This window comes from Quercus suber, unplaced genomic scaffold (genome assembly GCF_002906115.3).
Source record: "Quercus suber isolate HL8 unplaced genomic scaffold, Cork oak 2.0 scaffold_260, whole genome shotgun sequence".
Lineage (NCBI taxonomy): Eukaryota > Viridiplantae > Streptophyta > Magnoliopsida > Fagales > Fagaceae > Quercus > Quercus suber.
In genome coordinates, this window is record NW_027069716.1 from 628,459 (window position 1) to 645,618 (window position 17,160).

General features: G+C 32.7%; 1 protein-coding gene across 2 annotated transcripts; it reads left to right on the forward strand.

The window, feature by feature from the left end:
* Positions 1–2,769: 2,769 nt before the first annotated feature.
* Positions 2,770–11,335, forward strand: LOC112018982 (sodium/calcium exchanger NCL2). Of its 2 annotated transcripts, none has more exons than XM_024051521.2 (7): positions 2,770–3,377; positions 8,940–9,128; positions 9,214–9,395; positions 9,598–9,719; positions 9,819–10,086; positions 10,167–10,472; positions 10,785–11,335. In XM_024051521.2, exons 1-7 carry the CDS (start codon positions 3,011–3,013, stop codon positions 11,031–11,033), a joined length of 1,683 nt encoding a protein of 560 aa, XP_023907289.2. In that variant the 5' UTR covers positions 2,770–3,010; the 3' UTR covers positions 11,034–11,335. The 2 variants fall into 2 exon arrangements, with proteins under 2 accessions (XP_023907289.2, XP_023907295.2); XM_024051527.2 differs by having other exon boundaries at positions 2,774–3,377; positions 10,179–10,472.
* Positions 11,336–17,160: the final 5,825 nt, after the last annotated feature.

The window sequence follows — 17,160 nt, forward strand, 5'->3', positions numbered from 1 at the left end:
TCCCCAACTTTGGTTCGGAAAAATGAATTTAGAGCTTATATTTCCTTGAACCCGTTGATCTCTATCTTTTTGCCAGTAATGGTTTCAGCTCTTGTTGTCGCCAAGCTTTGGGGATGACCGATAACTGTTTGTTTGTTTTTATTTATTATTTATTTTTTTTAATATTATAAATTGTGTTGTTCAAGGTTCTCTTGTCCTGATCTAACTTCGATACATCCACCTACATCGTGTAATATTTAGTCAGAACCTACTCCATACCTTGGAAAATTCCTTATGCACAATCTACGATCGCCAATCAAATGGACTGTTTGTTCATTCGGTTGAGTGCAAGTGTGGTAAATTAAATTAGTTTTGTGGCCTCGAATTTGTGTCCTATTTGGATTCATCGCCTATTCACAGAGATTAATGCCATACGGATAAGACAAATTTAAGAAATTTAATAACATGTGCCAGTGCCAGTCGGTCAAGTCAAATTTAAGCAATCTGATTAGGTAGCTCGTGATCTTCCTCAAACGTGCTATAATTAAAAAATTAAATCACCTACGAGTCCCAACTTAAGACTTTGATTTTCAGAAACTAGGCAAGGGAAGGAGGGATAATTTTCCATTTACAAGTTGATAATAGTTTATCTTTACAATGAATTGGACAATCTTTAGCTTCTCATTCTACTCATATTGTACCAAAAGTCTAGCAAGTGTAGTGGTAAAAAGTAATAACTGAGTTTCTGGTCTTTATAGTCCTCATTCCTCTCAATGGCCGATTCATGAATTGCACCAGAAGTCTTTTCAGTAGACAGGAATTATTCAAAAGAAAAACAAAAAGTTCATTGTCAATTGTTGAGCTGAATTTTATAATTACCGCATCACATGTTTTCAATACCTATTTTAGCCAGTGAGTGGTGGGATTTCCTCATTCTTAAGAACATTCACGCTAGCTCGGATTTCTTTGTTGTTAAGAGCATTCACATCAACTTGTATAACAATTTGTCTGATGTGGGCGGTTTTGAGATGTGATTTTGTAAAATAGAAAAAGTACGTTTTATGCTAAAATAGGTAGAAAATTTTGCATAAACTAATGCAAATGCTCTTACTTACTATAGTAACAATATAAATTTATACAAGTTTATATGGACTGATTTATATATATCTAAAAGTTGAAGCATAGTATTTATTGATATTACACTCCAGTTGAACCACATCAGCATCCACATCATTATCTTTTTTCTTTCCAATTTTCCTATAATTGTTTTTAACATTTATTTTTTTAATATTTACAAATTTCCAACTTTTCTTTTTCCCTTACATTTTCATCTCTCCACTACCCTTTACATTAATATCATTCTTCCTCTTTCTCTTTATCTTCTTTTATTTTTGTCTCTTCTTATTTATATTCTCTTATAATAAATTTGTTACTATCATTTCCATTATATGCATAGTATTCCATCACAAAAAAAAGTTGTTTCTCTCTCTCTCTCTCTCTCTCTCTTTCTCTCTCTCTCACTTTTTTGGTGGATTTTATTTTATTTTATTTTTCTTGCATCTTTGCTTTAGGTTGATAATTTTTTATATTCTTTAAAACTCTACTTTGGGTAAATGCGATTTAGTTCTATTAAAATTTTTTTTTCCCTCTTTTTGTTGGTATTTATTGTAATTTGGTATTTATTCTATTACATAGCTTGATTTTTTATAGTGCTCAATTTAGATGTTAAATTATGAGACTTTACTAATTTTTGTTTATTTTTTAATCATTTGTGGTGGACAAAGTATTCTTAATAGTTATATTAGAAGTACTCTATAATGCCATTTATTTAGAGAAAAACAAAGGTTAGCCAAACAAAAATAATCGGATACGTGACAAATTTTAGCTTTTACAATTTTATTTTAATTATTATTATTATTTTATAACAATGCATATATAGACATTTAATTCTTAGATTTTGCTAATAATTGTTTATTTGATAATATTTTTTGGGTGGATGAAATTACAATTTCTGTAAAGAAAATAACCTTAATAGATTATGAACAACAAATTGTTTTCTTAATTGGTCCAGTTAATCATTGTTATGTTTTATTAATTTTTTTAATTATGTTTTTCGGTATTTGGGATTGTTGGTAGAAAAAAAATAAGGTTGAGAAAGTTTGTTTAAAACTAAAAGAATTGTTTTGAAATTTTATATTCTTTTTAATGATTCACAAAATGTTATAAATAACTTTTATTAAAAAATGAATATTTTCGTTAACTTTCCTTTTGAATTTTTGAGAAAAATTGTATTGTTTTCATTTTGGTGCGACAAAATTTATATTTATGATTGTTCCTATATTACATTTATGATTGTTGATATAATAAATAAAAATATGATTACAAAATACATTACTCTTTATTAAATTAGTTTAAATTGTTAAAAAAAAAAATTAATAAAACAACCATAAAAATAATTATCATGTGTAACGTGCGAGTTTGTGGTTAGAGTGAATAATTTTTGGAGTTGGATGAGTAAAATTTACCCTTTATGCTATTATATATGAACTGACGTGAGTCCTCAATCATAAATAAATAAATAAACTATTTATAAACAAAAATTTAAATTTCAAACCCCCACTTTTTTCTTTGGGCAAAATGCTTATGCTTCATCTTTTCAATTAAGACTGTTCAGCTGGATCAACGGGACATGTGAGTCTCAGCATTAAATTAAGTTGTGACTGTTGGGGTTGCAGTCATGAGAATTGATTCCTCCATGATGGCCAATTAGTCAATTACAGAATCAGAGTAGTGGATTAGCTGATTTATAGTAAGTTATCTTGATCTGATTGCTAGACATGTATTTACCAACTAGTGCTAGCTAGCTTCCATTTTTTTATTTGAAAACTAAGGGAGAAAAGTCAGGACCACTACATTTACAATTACAAGTTGCCTGGTTTTGCATGCCCATAAATAAACAGGCCAAGTTGCTCATCAATCCATCTTGAGCTAGTCAATTTCACCAATTTGGCACACAAGTGTCTTCAAGACAATGTTGAGAGTCTCATTTATCATTCTCTTAGTCCTTCTTATAACTCATTTGGGGAATAGCCGTTCCTTCAAAGAGAATTCCAACCTTATATCCGATGGCATAGATCAAATAAGCCATTCTTCAATCCTTGAAATTGATGTTAAAGCAACAACAGTGACTTGTGAGGCCATTTATGGCTTCTTGCCTTGCACATCATCGGTTTGGGGGGACATCTTCATGATTGTTGTATATGAGTTCTTGCTGTTCTCTGCAGAGAAGTATGTTTCAAGTGGGGCTGACCTTTTCTTTCAAATGTTTGGAACTGGTATCTTCGGTGCTAGCTTATTCCACATACTTGGTACAATCCCACAAGTGGCTTTGGTACTTGGTAAGTGTCTTACTGGTTTCTCCTCTCATCGGTGGTGGACTCTTTTCATTGACTCTTTTCTTCTATAAATATTTTGCATAAAAGAACTTCATACTTTTGAATATTGTTACACTTTTTTTTTTTCTTGTTTTGGATATTTGAATTTATAATGTCTTATGATTACTCTTTATCATCAAGATTAGAAACTAATTGGGTTTTGATGTAGGATCCTTTATTTGACAACAATATATTTAACTAGTTGTGTTATCTCAAACCTATACAATTTTTCCTAGTTCATAATCAATAATAGGCAAAACATCTTTAAACGTGGATATCATTTTTATTTTTATTTTTACAATTCATATAGTGACTATGAGTTTTCCAATATCATGAAAAAAAAATTATGAATTAAAACATTATATGTTGAAAGTGATTGTCACCACCAAGTTCTTTTGTTTTCCAAAAATAATTTCTAGTGGACATTCTCTAATATGAAAAAAAGGTGCATATTTCTTCTTTCCCCTCAAGGAAAGGTTGAATATTCCCATTACATCATTCACGTGAAAAATAAAATATTCCCATTACATCATTCATGTGAAAAATAAAATATTCCCACACTACCTAATTTAAAGGGAGTAGACTAGAAACAAAAACTATCTTAGTGCGTGAGAATTAAGTAAAATCATGTAACGATAAATGGATATTTTTCTTTTAACATCTTCCTTTTTCATTATCCAATTAAAGTTCATGTCATTGGATCTGTGTCTTTCCAATTCAATGATACATAATACATTGCATTAGTTACAGATGAGATGACCATTGACAGCTACATGTAATCAGCTTTTTAGGCACCATAATAAAGTTCACATGCTATCAGCTTCTTTCCTAGTAGTTAGCCAGTGTACCATTTGAGGCAAATCCCACTTCACAGTCCATTACCTTTTTTGGTATATTGAGAATATTAGCATTGGGAAATACTAATGCCAAATTTAAGGGAAATTTGAAATTTTAAACCCCATAATCATCTACATTGGGGAATGCTAAACAGGAGTATTGCAAATTTTTTTACAATACTGCTACAGTGCAATTCTAAACATAGAATTACACTATAGCAAGTATTGTAAAAAAATAATAATATTTTATTATGTAGAGAGAGGAGAGAGATGGGAGAGAAAAGATATAATTTTGAGATATATTATTTTATTATGTAGATATATTATTTTAATGAGTAAAAGAGGAAAATAGAAGTTTGGGATATTGAGGTATTGTAAAATGGTATGGTATAATTATAAAATGACTTTTTAGAATTGTAAAATCGAGTAGCATTGGAATTTTCTAATGTTAATGCTCTCATAGTCCATTATTTAGATTCTACATTTAATAATGGTATAATTATATAGGGTATGAAATTATGCTTTTAGCTAACTCCTATAAGAAAGAAAATATACTTCTTTAAGATATTGTGGGGCCAGAGAATTTGGCAACCTTGACCCATTTCATAATGAGCCTAAGGCTCATGCTGAGAAGGAAGGAATGTCCGAGAATGAATAAAAAAAGCTCAAGATCATAGGAGGGAAGAGCGGCACGCAACCTAAAGTAGCCTCCCAGAGCATTCCAAAAAGAAGGACGAATACAATGAACCAGTTATGGGAGCATGGTAGAGGAGCAATTCACGGAGAAACTGTCACCTTCGCATTAAATGTCCACAACTAACGTTTTGGCCGCATTAATGAGGAAATGACTCCTGAACAATGCTCCCTCGATTACCGCAACTCACAGAACGCCAGAGAGGATGCCTGATGGGACAGGCACTCAAGTGTAGACTTGGATGACCAACGGGTGGAAGGTCAAGATCGTTTAAAGAGGATTATATAAGAGGAGAAACCCATCGCAGGAAGGGGGGTGGGGAAAGAGGGAGAGAAAGTATCATAGCGATCTCAAGAACTCTTGCAACCATTGCCACCCAATATATACAAAAGTAGAGCTCCTCGGATTGTGCCGAGGACAAGCTTTCTTCGGTAAACTTAGCTCATTTCTATTTGATTAACATAAAAACCCGTTTTAACTGTTACCCCTCACTAAAACTTAGCTCTTCGGTCCACTCTTTACAAATTTATTGTACTAGGTCCATTGGGCCAAGATCCCATTCATTTTTGGGCTTAGTCCGAAAATCGAGATCCTAAAGATATAGTATACTTTACGATTAGCTTCACGTAGCATGTGTCCACAAGGCCACAGGATTGGTTCTCTCTCTCTCTCTCTCTCTGAGAGAGAGAGAGAGAGAGAGAGAGAGAGAGAGAGAGAGAGAGAGAGAGTCTCTCTCTCTCTCTCTCTCTCTCTCTCTCTCTCTCTCTCTCTCTCTCTCTCTCTCTCCATAAGGTGGCAATATTAGTTATTCTCTCGCTAAATTCCAAAATGGACATTGGACAAATTAAACTAAAACAACCATACCTTTTTTTTTTTTTTTGTTAATGGAAAAACAACTATCCTTAAGATGGGGTAAAAATTAATGTAAATAAGTAAGCTAATGGACTTCCATACCCCTTTCGGAGGGGTTGTGATTGGAGGCAGTTGGTGGAGTTGGTGGGGGAAACCCTAGTGTAAATCAAAGTTTTGATAATAGACAAAGTTTAGGTTACAATTTTACTCAATAAAATAAACATTACTATATATTTTGAAAATCTAACTGTTAAATTACATGTTCTATGTGCTATTAATACACATGTCAAATTTTATTTTAATCGGATATTATTTACTAAATGAGCTATAAATTTATATTTTATGTATAATTTTAAACTATAAAAACTTGCAATTCAAACAATTTATTAATAATATAACTATTGATCTTTAATTTTCTATAAATTTTGCAAGCACGAAAGATATAAGAAGAAGATATAATTCAGCAATTAATTTTTCAAAATTTACATCTAATAAAATGATATTAAGTAAAGTATAACTTATTTTGTAACCTAAAATTACAACTAATTTTATAATTAAACTTTATCATTTAATCATGGCAAAATAGATGGTCCTAGAAGCTTGCCTACATTTCCAAAGTCCGACCCTAGGAATCGTGGTGGGCATGGCAATCAAGATATTTCCTTTTTGGGTCCCATGTATACAATAGTTGACAATGTGAGTGCTATTAACAAAGTTTTGCACACGCCCCAAAATAACAGAAGTCATGACTTAAAATCATGATTTGAAATCGGGACTTCATGGGTTCTGTTGTTTAGGTATGTGTGCAAAATTGTGTGGAATAGCTATTATGCAAGAGTATGTACCCTATTAGCAATCCGAGCCACGTGCAACTCTCTAGGCCGAGTTCTATTTCTATTGAGAAGCCTAATAATAAGCCCAAGGGGTACTTGGACTAAGCTGATCCATATGGATTTTGGCCCTCTTGTTATGAAGCTGATGCTAAATCTAATCCTATTGAATTGGGAAAATGCAGTTTAACACAACTAATAAGATACATGTGCGATTCACATATAATTTTGTTATATTTTATATAAGACAATTTCGGAGAATATTGTACATATATTATAAAGAAAGAGTAAACTAAATTAGAATAAAAAAACATATATATTTTGAGATATTAAAAATTAGTTTAGTAGCTTCATTACACATTTGTAGCCTCTTCAAGGTAAGATTAATTTAAAAAAAATAAAAAAATCATGAAACCTAAAATAAATGCAAAAGGACCATAAAAATAAACTAATTAATTTGTGTTGTGTTCACAGATTGCATACCATGAAATGAAAGTATACCAAACTCTCTCACCGTCTTTTATTCATCGATAATGCAACATTAAGACATGGTGTGGGCGAGTGCATATACATGTGTTGTATAAATGATTTAAAATCATGGTAGAATATGACTTTACATTGTGCACTAAATATTTTCTCTACTTATATAGTTATATACTCACAATAAAAACTATCCAACCAAATTACCCAAATCTAAATCATATTTAAGTCCTTAATTAAAAAAAAAAAAAAAAAATTACCCGTTGGGGTTTTGACTTCTTAATGGTTGTGAGAGGTCAGTATGATGGAGGTAGCGGCCCTTTAGATTTCTCTTTCTCTCTCTTACAAATACTTTGTCAATCTCAGGTCTTTTATTTTGGTAATAGAGAAACAATGCCTTCCATCTAACAATTAATCCACAATATTTTTGTGTCTCTCTATTTTGTGCTAGTGCATTTTCTAGTTAATTATTATTATTAGTCCTTAATTTTTTTATTGCTTTTGTTTTTAATACTAAAATGGATTTTTTATTCTTTTTAAAAAATGGTTGTTATGTACATACACAGTAACATATAAGTCAGAATTTTGAATAAATTATCTTTTTCTTTTTCAATTAAACTTTATTTACCCTACACTTTAAATATTCTTTTCCAATTTAGTTAAAATTTAACTTAAGACCTACCCAAGCCTTAGTTCAATCCTACCTTCCAAAGGAATGTCTCGAGTGGCAATCGTTTCTTATTAACAAATAAATAATTTGACTGGGGAGGAATAAATTGAAATTGATACTAGTTATTTCTTCATACAAACATGTACTTATAACTTATAAGTACAATTTTTATTTATTTATTTATTATTTTCTGTAAAAGTTGATATAATTACAAGATTAGTTACTTTCTCTCTACCTCTCTAATGTCTTGTTTGGAAGTTTCGATTGGTTTTAGAGTATATTTTTTTAGAGGGAAGTGGAGTTGTGTGGATGATTGTAGATAAAGCAGATTGGTTAATTTAGCTTACAAAATAAGTTAAGTAAAATACAGCAATACCTAAAAACTATAAAATCTAAAAGTTTATTAAAAACTAATCCAACTTATAACCTTAAATAAACAGGATCTAAAATAATTGCTTGAGACGGGAAAAATAAAGCAAATAAACAATTCTAACATATGTGTAATATGATGGGTGATTAATATTAAATTACCATGATTGTACTTTTTTGTTTTATCCTTTTTCTCTATTCTTTTCTGCCTTTCTCTTATTGAGTCAACATGGGTTTTAATTATATAGATATTTTATTATTAAGGAATTAATATCTTCACACGTCTTTCTTTCAAAAATATTTCTCTGAAAGCTAAATCTAATAATCTATGATGTCAAGCCTCAGTCGAATCCTATCTCTCAAGCTATGGTCTCAAGTGGCAATAAATTTACCAATTAAGTTTCAATCTTCAGTGAAAAAGAAAAACTCTTTCAGACAATGCTATTAATTCTACCTTTTTTTTGTTTTTGTTTTTTTTTTTCTAGTATACTTCCTTATTTATGGTACTCGAGTAGACGGATTTAAGTATTTCTTTTTCCTAATACACATACATATCATTCATTGTTATTGATCATTTTGTACAGAAATTACTCAATAGTTTTATCTCCAGTCTCTAGTTATTTCTTCATTTTTGTTGTTGGACCACATATTTTAATAAATCGCGCTGTTTTGTATCAACTAGAACTTTTAGAGTAGTAACTTGCTAGTTGATTAGTATGATATCAGCCGAATATCCTGGTTCAAATTGTTCTAGAAACTCCAATCTCATATATTTGAGTATATGTTTGTTTGTAGTGACTGGAGTGACAGCAAGTACAGACACTATTGAAGCACAAGCAAAAATGGGAATGAGTTTACTTGCAGGATCAACAATCATGCTTCTTACATTAATCTGGGGTTCTGTTATTGCTTTCGGCAGCTATGATCTTTCACAGCCTTCGGATTCATCAGACGTGGAAAATAAGAGACCATTCAGTTTATCTGGTTTTTCTCTTCTCTCTTCTCTGACTAATATAAAACATCTTTGTTCAATGTAATTGATGTCCCTTTGCATGTGTGTGTGATGCAGGTTATGGTGTTAGCACTGACGTTGAAACCTACCATACTTCAAGAATAATGATTGTATCCATGATCCCATTTCTCATTCTTCAAATGGCAAAAGTTCTCAATTCATCTTCAGGGAGACGAATTGTAGTCTTAGTTTCTCTCATTGTTACCCTAGCCTTCCTCTTCCTTTACTTCACCTATCAGGTAAATAAAATTACATTAGCATGAGAAATGTTCCCCAGTAAATGAGTCCTAACATATAGGATTTTTAACTTAATAAATGAGAGGTAGAGCGGAAACATGCTTTGAACTCAGGATTGTGTGCTCTAATACCAATAGCACGTTAAATTATTAATAAAATAAATGTGTAATTTTTTTTTTTCCTTTACAAAAAAAAATGGTGTAGGTGTTCCAGCCATGGATTCAGAGTAGGAGACTTGAATATCTGATGAGCAAGCATGTGCAGAAAAACCTACTACTGAGTCTTCTCACTGGTAGTGGCAGACCTGACGTAACAACTATAAGAGAGTAAGCTTGTTAAGTACTACTTTAAGGTTCTTTAGCCACCTATATTTTTCAAGGATTTCTGTTATCTTATCAATTACTCACGACTTCATATATTTGCAGCCTTTTTCACAAAATCGACAAGAATAATGACAACCATATATCACCTAATGAATTGAGAGCATTAATCTTAGGAATACAAATACAAGAAGTAGGTTTGAAGGAGGATGACTATGAAGCAATGGTGATGGAGGAGTTTGATATCCCTGGTGATTCTCATATAACTGAGACTGAATTCATTAAAGGGCTCTCAAAATGGATTAATAAGGCTCAGCACCCTGCTAACAATCAAGGTCATGACAAGCCAAAGTTTTCTAACAGCAATTCAAAGGTAAAAGATTGAAAAATTGTAAGATCTGTTTTAACACTAAGCACAATATATAATTGGATAATATTGCCTTGATCCTTAAGACACAATTGCAGAAATCAACCGAAGAGCAACAGAGGCTACTGCAAAAGAAAAGTACGGGAACTAACAAATCATGGTTGAATTACATTAAGGCTGCTTTTCTATTGATTCTTGGAACTGCTATCACCGTTTTGCTTGCACAACCCCTTATGCAAACTCTCGAAGAGTTTTCTACTGCTGTAAACATCCCATCTTTTTTGGTATCATATGTTGTGATACCCTTGGCTTTGAACTACAGACAGACACTAAAAGCAATTACTTCTGCCGGACAGAAGACAGAAAAAGCTATCTCCTTAACCTTTTCTGAGGTTTACTTCTCCCCCAAACTTATCTTTTCATTTGATCATGATTACTAGTTTCATTTCTAGTACAATGGTGCTGCTTACATCTTATATTCTCATCAGAAAGTTCAATAATTTTTTTGATAAGTCAATCAGAAAGTTCTATCTTTATGATTTAATCAGGTGGTCATATCGCTATTGAAAATTAAACCTGTCCATGTGGTTTAAATATTATTTGCATTTTGCAACGAGTTCCTTGTTTTGCTTTGTAGCATTTACCTAAGTTGGTCTTCATTATTTTAGATCATATTTATTTGACACTTGGAAGGTTTTTGGCAGATTTATAATGGAATATTCATGAACAACATGATGGGTTTAGCCATCTTCTTGGCCCTTGTTTACATACGAGATTTGTCATGGGATGTCTCCGCTGAAATTCTGGTTGTTCTACTTATCTGCACAGCGATGGGACTATTCACCTGCTTCTGCACCAAATTCCCTTTCTGGACAAGTATCCTAGCATATCTTCTGTACCCCTTATCACTGCTGCTCATTTATGTTCTCACTACTTTTTTTGGATGGTCCTAAGTTAGTACTTGCTATACTGCTCCAGGGCAAAAAAAGTGCTTCTGCAAATGCAAAAGAAAATACAATAAATCAAATGTCATAACATTTTTCATAACAGCTGAGGTGACAAATTGTAGTTGATGTACGATGGAAATGATGTTTGTGGTCCTAGTGAAAGTAACGTTGCGTTAATTGGTGGTTTGATTTGAAAGTGATATTGTTTTAATTATAATCTGCCACCTCAATGAGATGTGAAATTTGTTGTCTCTAGCATTTTCGAATGAATAAATATGTATTTGAATGAAATATTCACAATGTTGTGATGATAATATCTCTCTCTCTCTCTCTCTCTCTCTCTTTATATATATATATATATATTATAATATCTCTCTCTCTCTCTCTCTCTCTCTCTTTATATATATATATATATATTTTTTTTTTTATATTATTATTTATGAATAAGAATTTTATTAACAAATTGAAATGTTTACAAACGCACAGTAGTCCAACCCTACTAACCACACAGAAAATCAAACTAAACAACCAAAAAAAAAAAGAAAGCACCAAAGCAAACTACACAGCGGCTTACATCAACCTTTTGTTAACACTATTTAAGCCTATCAAAAGGAAACAAATCAATTATTATCCATAGCTAGACCACATATTTAAAAATCATTTCACTTGAGCTTTAACATCTGATGGAGGAATACCCCATCTGCAGAAGATCAAACTGTTCTTAATTATATTCTTAAAGTTCCCTTTTGCTATTACACTAGACCTTATGATGCAGCACAAGTAGGAAATAGGAGACAAAAGAGAAATAAAAGTAATAAAAGAACAAATCCTAAACTTCACCACCTAGAATTGCCAGCAAACCCTAGGCATCACCACCTAAAGAGTAAGGGCATTTGGCATCACCACCAAATAGAGAAAACAAGGGGGGGACATTTCTCAACTCATAAGAATTAATCTTATTCAAACTCATTTTTCTTCACCATATGAAAAGCATCTAATCAAATTCCTAAAAAATATGATGCAAGAACCAAGATTTTATTTTTTAATTTGCAATTAATTTTGTTTTTGCATTGGAATTTTGAATTTGGTTATTAATATAGACAATTCTAGGGATTTGATTAGATGATTTCCACATTAGTATAATCCATAAAACTATTTAACTAGCACTTCTATAAGGGTGAAAGACAGATGAATTTGAATAAAGATTAATTGTTATGAGTTGAGAATGTCTCCTCCCTTGATTTCTCTATTTGGTGGTGTTTCTCTATTTGGTGGTGATGCCAAGATGCCTAGGATTTGCAGGCAAGGTCTAGGTGGTGAAGCCTAGAGTTTATTCTATTGTTCCTTTTATTCTTCTTTTATTTCCTATTTCCTGTATGTTCTGCATCGACTTGGTATCAAAGCATCCGATCCTTTCAAACCCACTCCAAATTTGTCCAAGCATAAATAGCCACCACACCCCACAAACTCCGACCACCCCCAGATATGCTCACCCAAACCAGAAAAAAAAATGGAAAAAAAGAAAAAGGTCATTGTGTTTCCACCACCAAAAACCCATCCACCACACCATTGAAAAAAACAACCTTCTGCCGCCACGGAAAAACCTCACCTACTAGTAGTCAAGAACCCCACCAACCAAACACTCAACCCAAAAATCTCTATCGTTAATCCACGACATCGTCAAGCCCACAACCCACTCAATGACACTGCAACACCACTATACCATTGGATCTGAAGCTGACGCTGTCACTTTTGCCTAGCGCCGCCACTATTATCCCCTCAGTGCCGTTAGTTTCTCTCCTCGCTTCCTCTTTTATTTTGTTGAGTTCTTTGAATTATTTTAGTGTTGTAAACGTGCTACCTTTTTTGTCAATAAGTTTGTCATGTGTTTTTGAGTTTATTCAAAAAATCAAGAGCCAAAGCAATATTGGGATAGACTTGCACCTAGCCATGTATCTCAATTTGAAGATGAGATGAATGTTCAAATAATTTCTAGTTTTAAGCCTAAGGTGAATTTTTGTTCAAAATCTGGTTCCAAGCCCAAGGTGAACTTTGGTTCAAATTCTAGGGCCAAAATGGCCAAATATCACTGTTTTTCAAAATATTTTGCAATCTACCACCATTTATGAAATATGTAGGGATCTACCACTATTTAGATACTCAAGTTTGAGGAACTCAAGTTCTACATGGTACTCGAGTTCCACTTGAGGTCTAGGAACTCAATTTTCACTTGAGTTTGCCACCACGACATTGGCTGAGCTGGAATTTTTTTAATAAAAAATGCCACCCTAGACTTGAGCTTGTGGAGCTCAAGTTATATGTTGACATAACTTGAGGGCTTGATCATCGGGTATTATAATTAGAAAACTACACAGTACTTGAGTTCCTTAAACTCGAGTACCATCTAAGTATATACTCGAGTTCTTTAAACTCGAGTAGTATGTAAGTACATACTTGAAACACAAACCCCACATCTGTGAGTGATTTTGCAACTCAGTAGTCTCTTCCTCCGATCTCGTTTGAAACACAAATTCCACGTTTGTGACTTAGTTTGTCTCCTGTCAACATTTTTGATCCATCAGATTTAAATTTTGTTGAGAACCTTGATGCAAATATGTAGTTGATGCAAAAATAAATTTTTTGCAAATATGTGGGGATCTACCAAGTGATCCATTATGATTTAATTGGAGAAAAAAAAAAAAAAAAGATACTGAAGTGGCCATTGGGTTTAATTTAATTTTTGTTGTTAACTTTGATGCAAATATGTAGATGAAAACTTAATTTAATTTTTGTTGTTAACGTTGATGCAAATATCCAGTATTGGTGAAAAACAAATTTACAAGTTATTTGGAGGATGTATTCAATTCAAGTTTGGATGTTTATAGGTGAGAACTAATATTTCATATTACTAAATAAACATCATTAGTCATTTAAATAATTTAACTTTAATTTGGACTTATATAACTCAATGTTATGTTGGAAACTTTGACTATTGTTTTAATTAGTAGATAACATTAAAATGCAATCCAACAAGACAGAATATTGAAAGATAAGTTCCGTTAAATTCTCCATGCAAAATGCAAATGACAATGGATAGAACCTTGTAGAAGGTATTGTCGTAGTTAGCACAACAATTGTTTACAAAATTTTAGCATGAATGATCATCTTTTTGTTACACATCAACAACAACGTCTTATGTTAGTCGGTAGAAATTTTTAGAAATCGTCGTTGCTTGAATTTGATAAGTCTAAAATATCTTTGTCATTGTCTAAGTTTGTAATTTCGTTAATGGACTTGATGACTCACTCTTGTGCTTTTCCCTTAAGATGTTTTCTAGCCTTTTGGATTGTGCAGAAATGGTCTAGCCTTCGCTGCATTTGATTGTTCTCCATTTCAAGGTGTGCAAGTACATTTGTTGATTCCTCTCTAGGTAACTTCGCTGAATGTGCTTTTGGAACTCTTAACTAGTGCTACCTACAATACACATCCAACTCACATCGTTTCTCGTACAGCTTTGACCGTGACTATTCGTCTATGGTGGCTTCTATGGTGGTGTTATTTGCATTTAGTTGTCTCGGTTCGCCGACCATGATGTGTCCGATGTTACCAAGTCTATCATATGTGTATATTGGAGCGTTAACAAAATCTCTCTTGTTTCCAACCCATGTTAGCCCATAGTGATTGGTGTATGTCAGTGGTAGTAGCTTTGCTGATGTTTCTGATGATGCACACGTGGAAGTATATCCAAACTTTTTTCTCACTACACAATGTGATTTTGAAGCATTGGAACTCATTTCAAATTCAACCTTAGTTAGTAGTGGGTTTGAAACAAACCATTTACGTATTTGGCAAATTTATGAGCACATCTTTGGGTTGTTAGTGCCAAAGTTTGTGTTTGTGTTATCATGTCAACTGAGTGTGGTAATGACATTTTATAAGGATGTCATGTCTATCAATAACGACATATTTTATTGGAGTTTAGACTTTGTCATGTAATGCTGTGTGAACCTTCACTGCATTTCTCATGGCACATATTGCATCGTACTTTAACAGAGATGTCATGTCTATTATTGGAGTACGGAGTTTGTCATGTAATGCCATGTGAACATATAATTCATTTGTCATGTCACACTGGCATTGTGTATGTGCATCATGTAGTTTACCTTACATGTTAGGTGTATTAATAACAACAAGTTTTAATCAAGTTTGGACTTTGTCATGTAATACTACATGAACCTTTACGTTATTTCGCATGTCACATTGTGCGTTGTGCATTGCGCATTGTGTAATTTATAATACCATTAGATCCAATTTCCATACCTATAGGCTTTAAGGTTAACTTAATATAGTTTAATGCCTAAAATGATAACATTAAACAAGGCATTTCCTACAGTTAGTTAGTAATTTTTAGTAAACATTCAAAACTATAAAATATATTTATAAATAAATTGAACACCGTCAATAATATGAAATTGTAGCATAAAACAATAGAATCTACTTTATTAGATACATTATTGCATTTTCACTTAACAATAGAATCACCCAGTAGCTTCAATTTACTCTGATAAATACGAATTGACCACATAATTCGAAGAATAAATTGAAGAATTAATATTAGCCAAACCAAAATAGATTTATATAGAGAAAAAAATTACAAAAAGATATTAAAATTTATTATCTTTTTAAAAAAATGATTTTTACTTTACCTTAGGCAATACAATTTTGAATTTAAGCAGCAAATGGATTTATCATTAGAAGTCATTCTACACATAAGGCTGAAAGAGAAAGTCAACCTCAAATAGATATATCATCAAAAACTGTCAAAATGCTAGCTAGAAGCCACCCTAGTTCAACAAAAAGCTCTCAAAAATCGTTTAGCAGAATGCATACATGACCTGCACTAAGCCCATTTCCATCTAGTAAATAACATAAACATAACCTTCATATTAGTTACTTATATAATCCCATTCAGAAAAGTATTGTGTATGTAAACAGTAAGTATACAAAAGCCTACATACCTAATAGTAAGTGGACCAGGGGGTAGTGCCTGTTGTGGATGCCTCATCACTGGACATATGTGTGGGAACCTAGCATATGCCCACAATTGCACCAATAGCAGTACACCGCCAATTTGTTTCATAGTATTCTTTGACGCCTTACAGAGATGTCTATATAGCCAACTTAGTGTTGCACTACCCCAGCTATACTTCTTGCCATTGCTAATTGGATTAAAAAATTGCAAATACATGACTGAGAGCCATTCGCCAAACTTGTCTATAAACAAAATACCACCCAACATCTCCAGTATGTAATACCAAGCGTACCGCTGCACTTGCAAGTCAGTGGCGTTAGCCGAGAGAGGATCACTAAATTGTGAGAGTGAGACTAAGAGTGAGAGAGAGAGATTGAGAGTGAGACTAAGATTGAGAGCGAGAGCGAGAGTGAGAGGGAGAGTGAGAGTGAGAGTGAGAGCGAAATTAAGAGCGAGAGTGAGATTGAGATTGAGAATGAGATTGAGAGCAAGAGTGAGAGTGAGAATGAGAGCGAAATTGAGAGTGAGACTGAGAGTGGCAGATGGGGTAGGGCATATAACATGGTACTCGAGTGTTATAAACTTGGGTATGTAGTTACATAGGTTAATAACATGGTACTTGAGTTTTATAAACTTGAGTTTTTTCAACGCAGAACTCGACTTTCACAAAATCAAGTTCAAGGTAGCATTTTTAATTTGCAAAATTCCAGCTTAGCCACTACCACGGTGGCAATCTCAAGTGGAACTCGAGTACCGTAGGGAACTTGATTTCCTCAAACTTAAGTTCCCTATTAGTGGTAGATCCTTTCATATTTCCAAAATAGTGGTAGATTGATATATATATATATATATATATTGGTAAACAATGGTATTTGGCCATTTTGGCCAAATTCTAGTCCTAAGTTCACTCCATTGCTATCTTCCATTGAAGTAAAACATGAATCCATAGAAATAGAGCACAAATACACTGTAGTAGAAAACAAACTTGAGAATCTCATGAAATTAGTTCAAGATTAACCGTACACATGGCCAGTCTCTTGAAATTGGAGCAAGCACTAAAATAGGTCTTGGATTTGGAAATCTATAGAGTATTTATCAAAC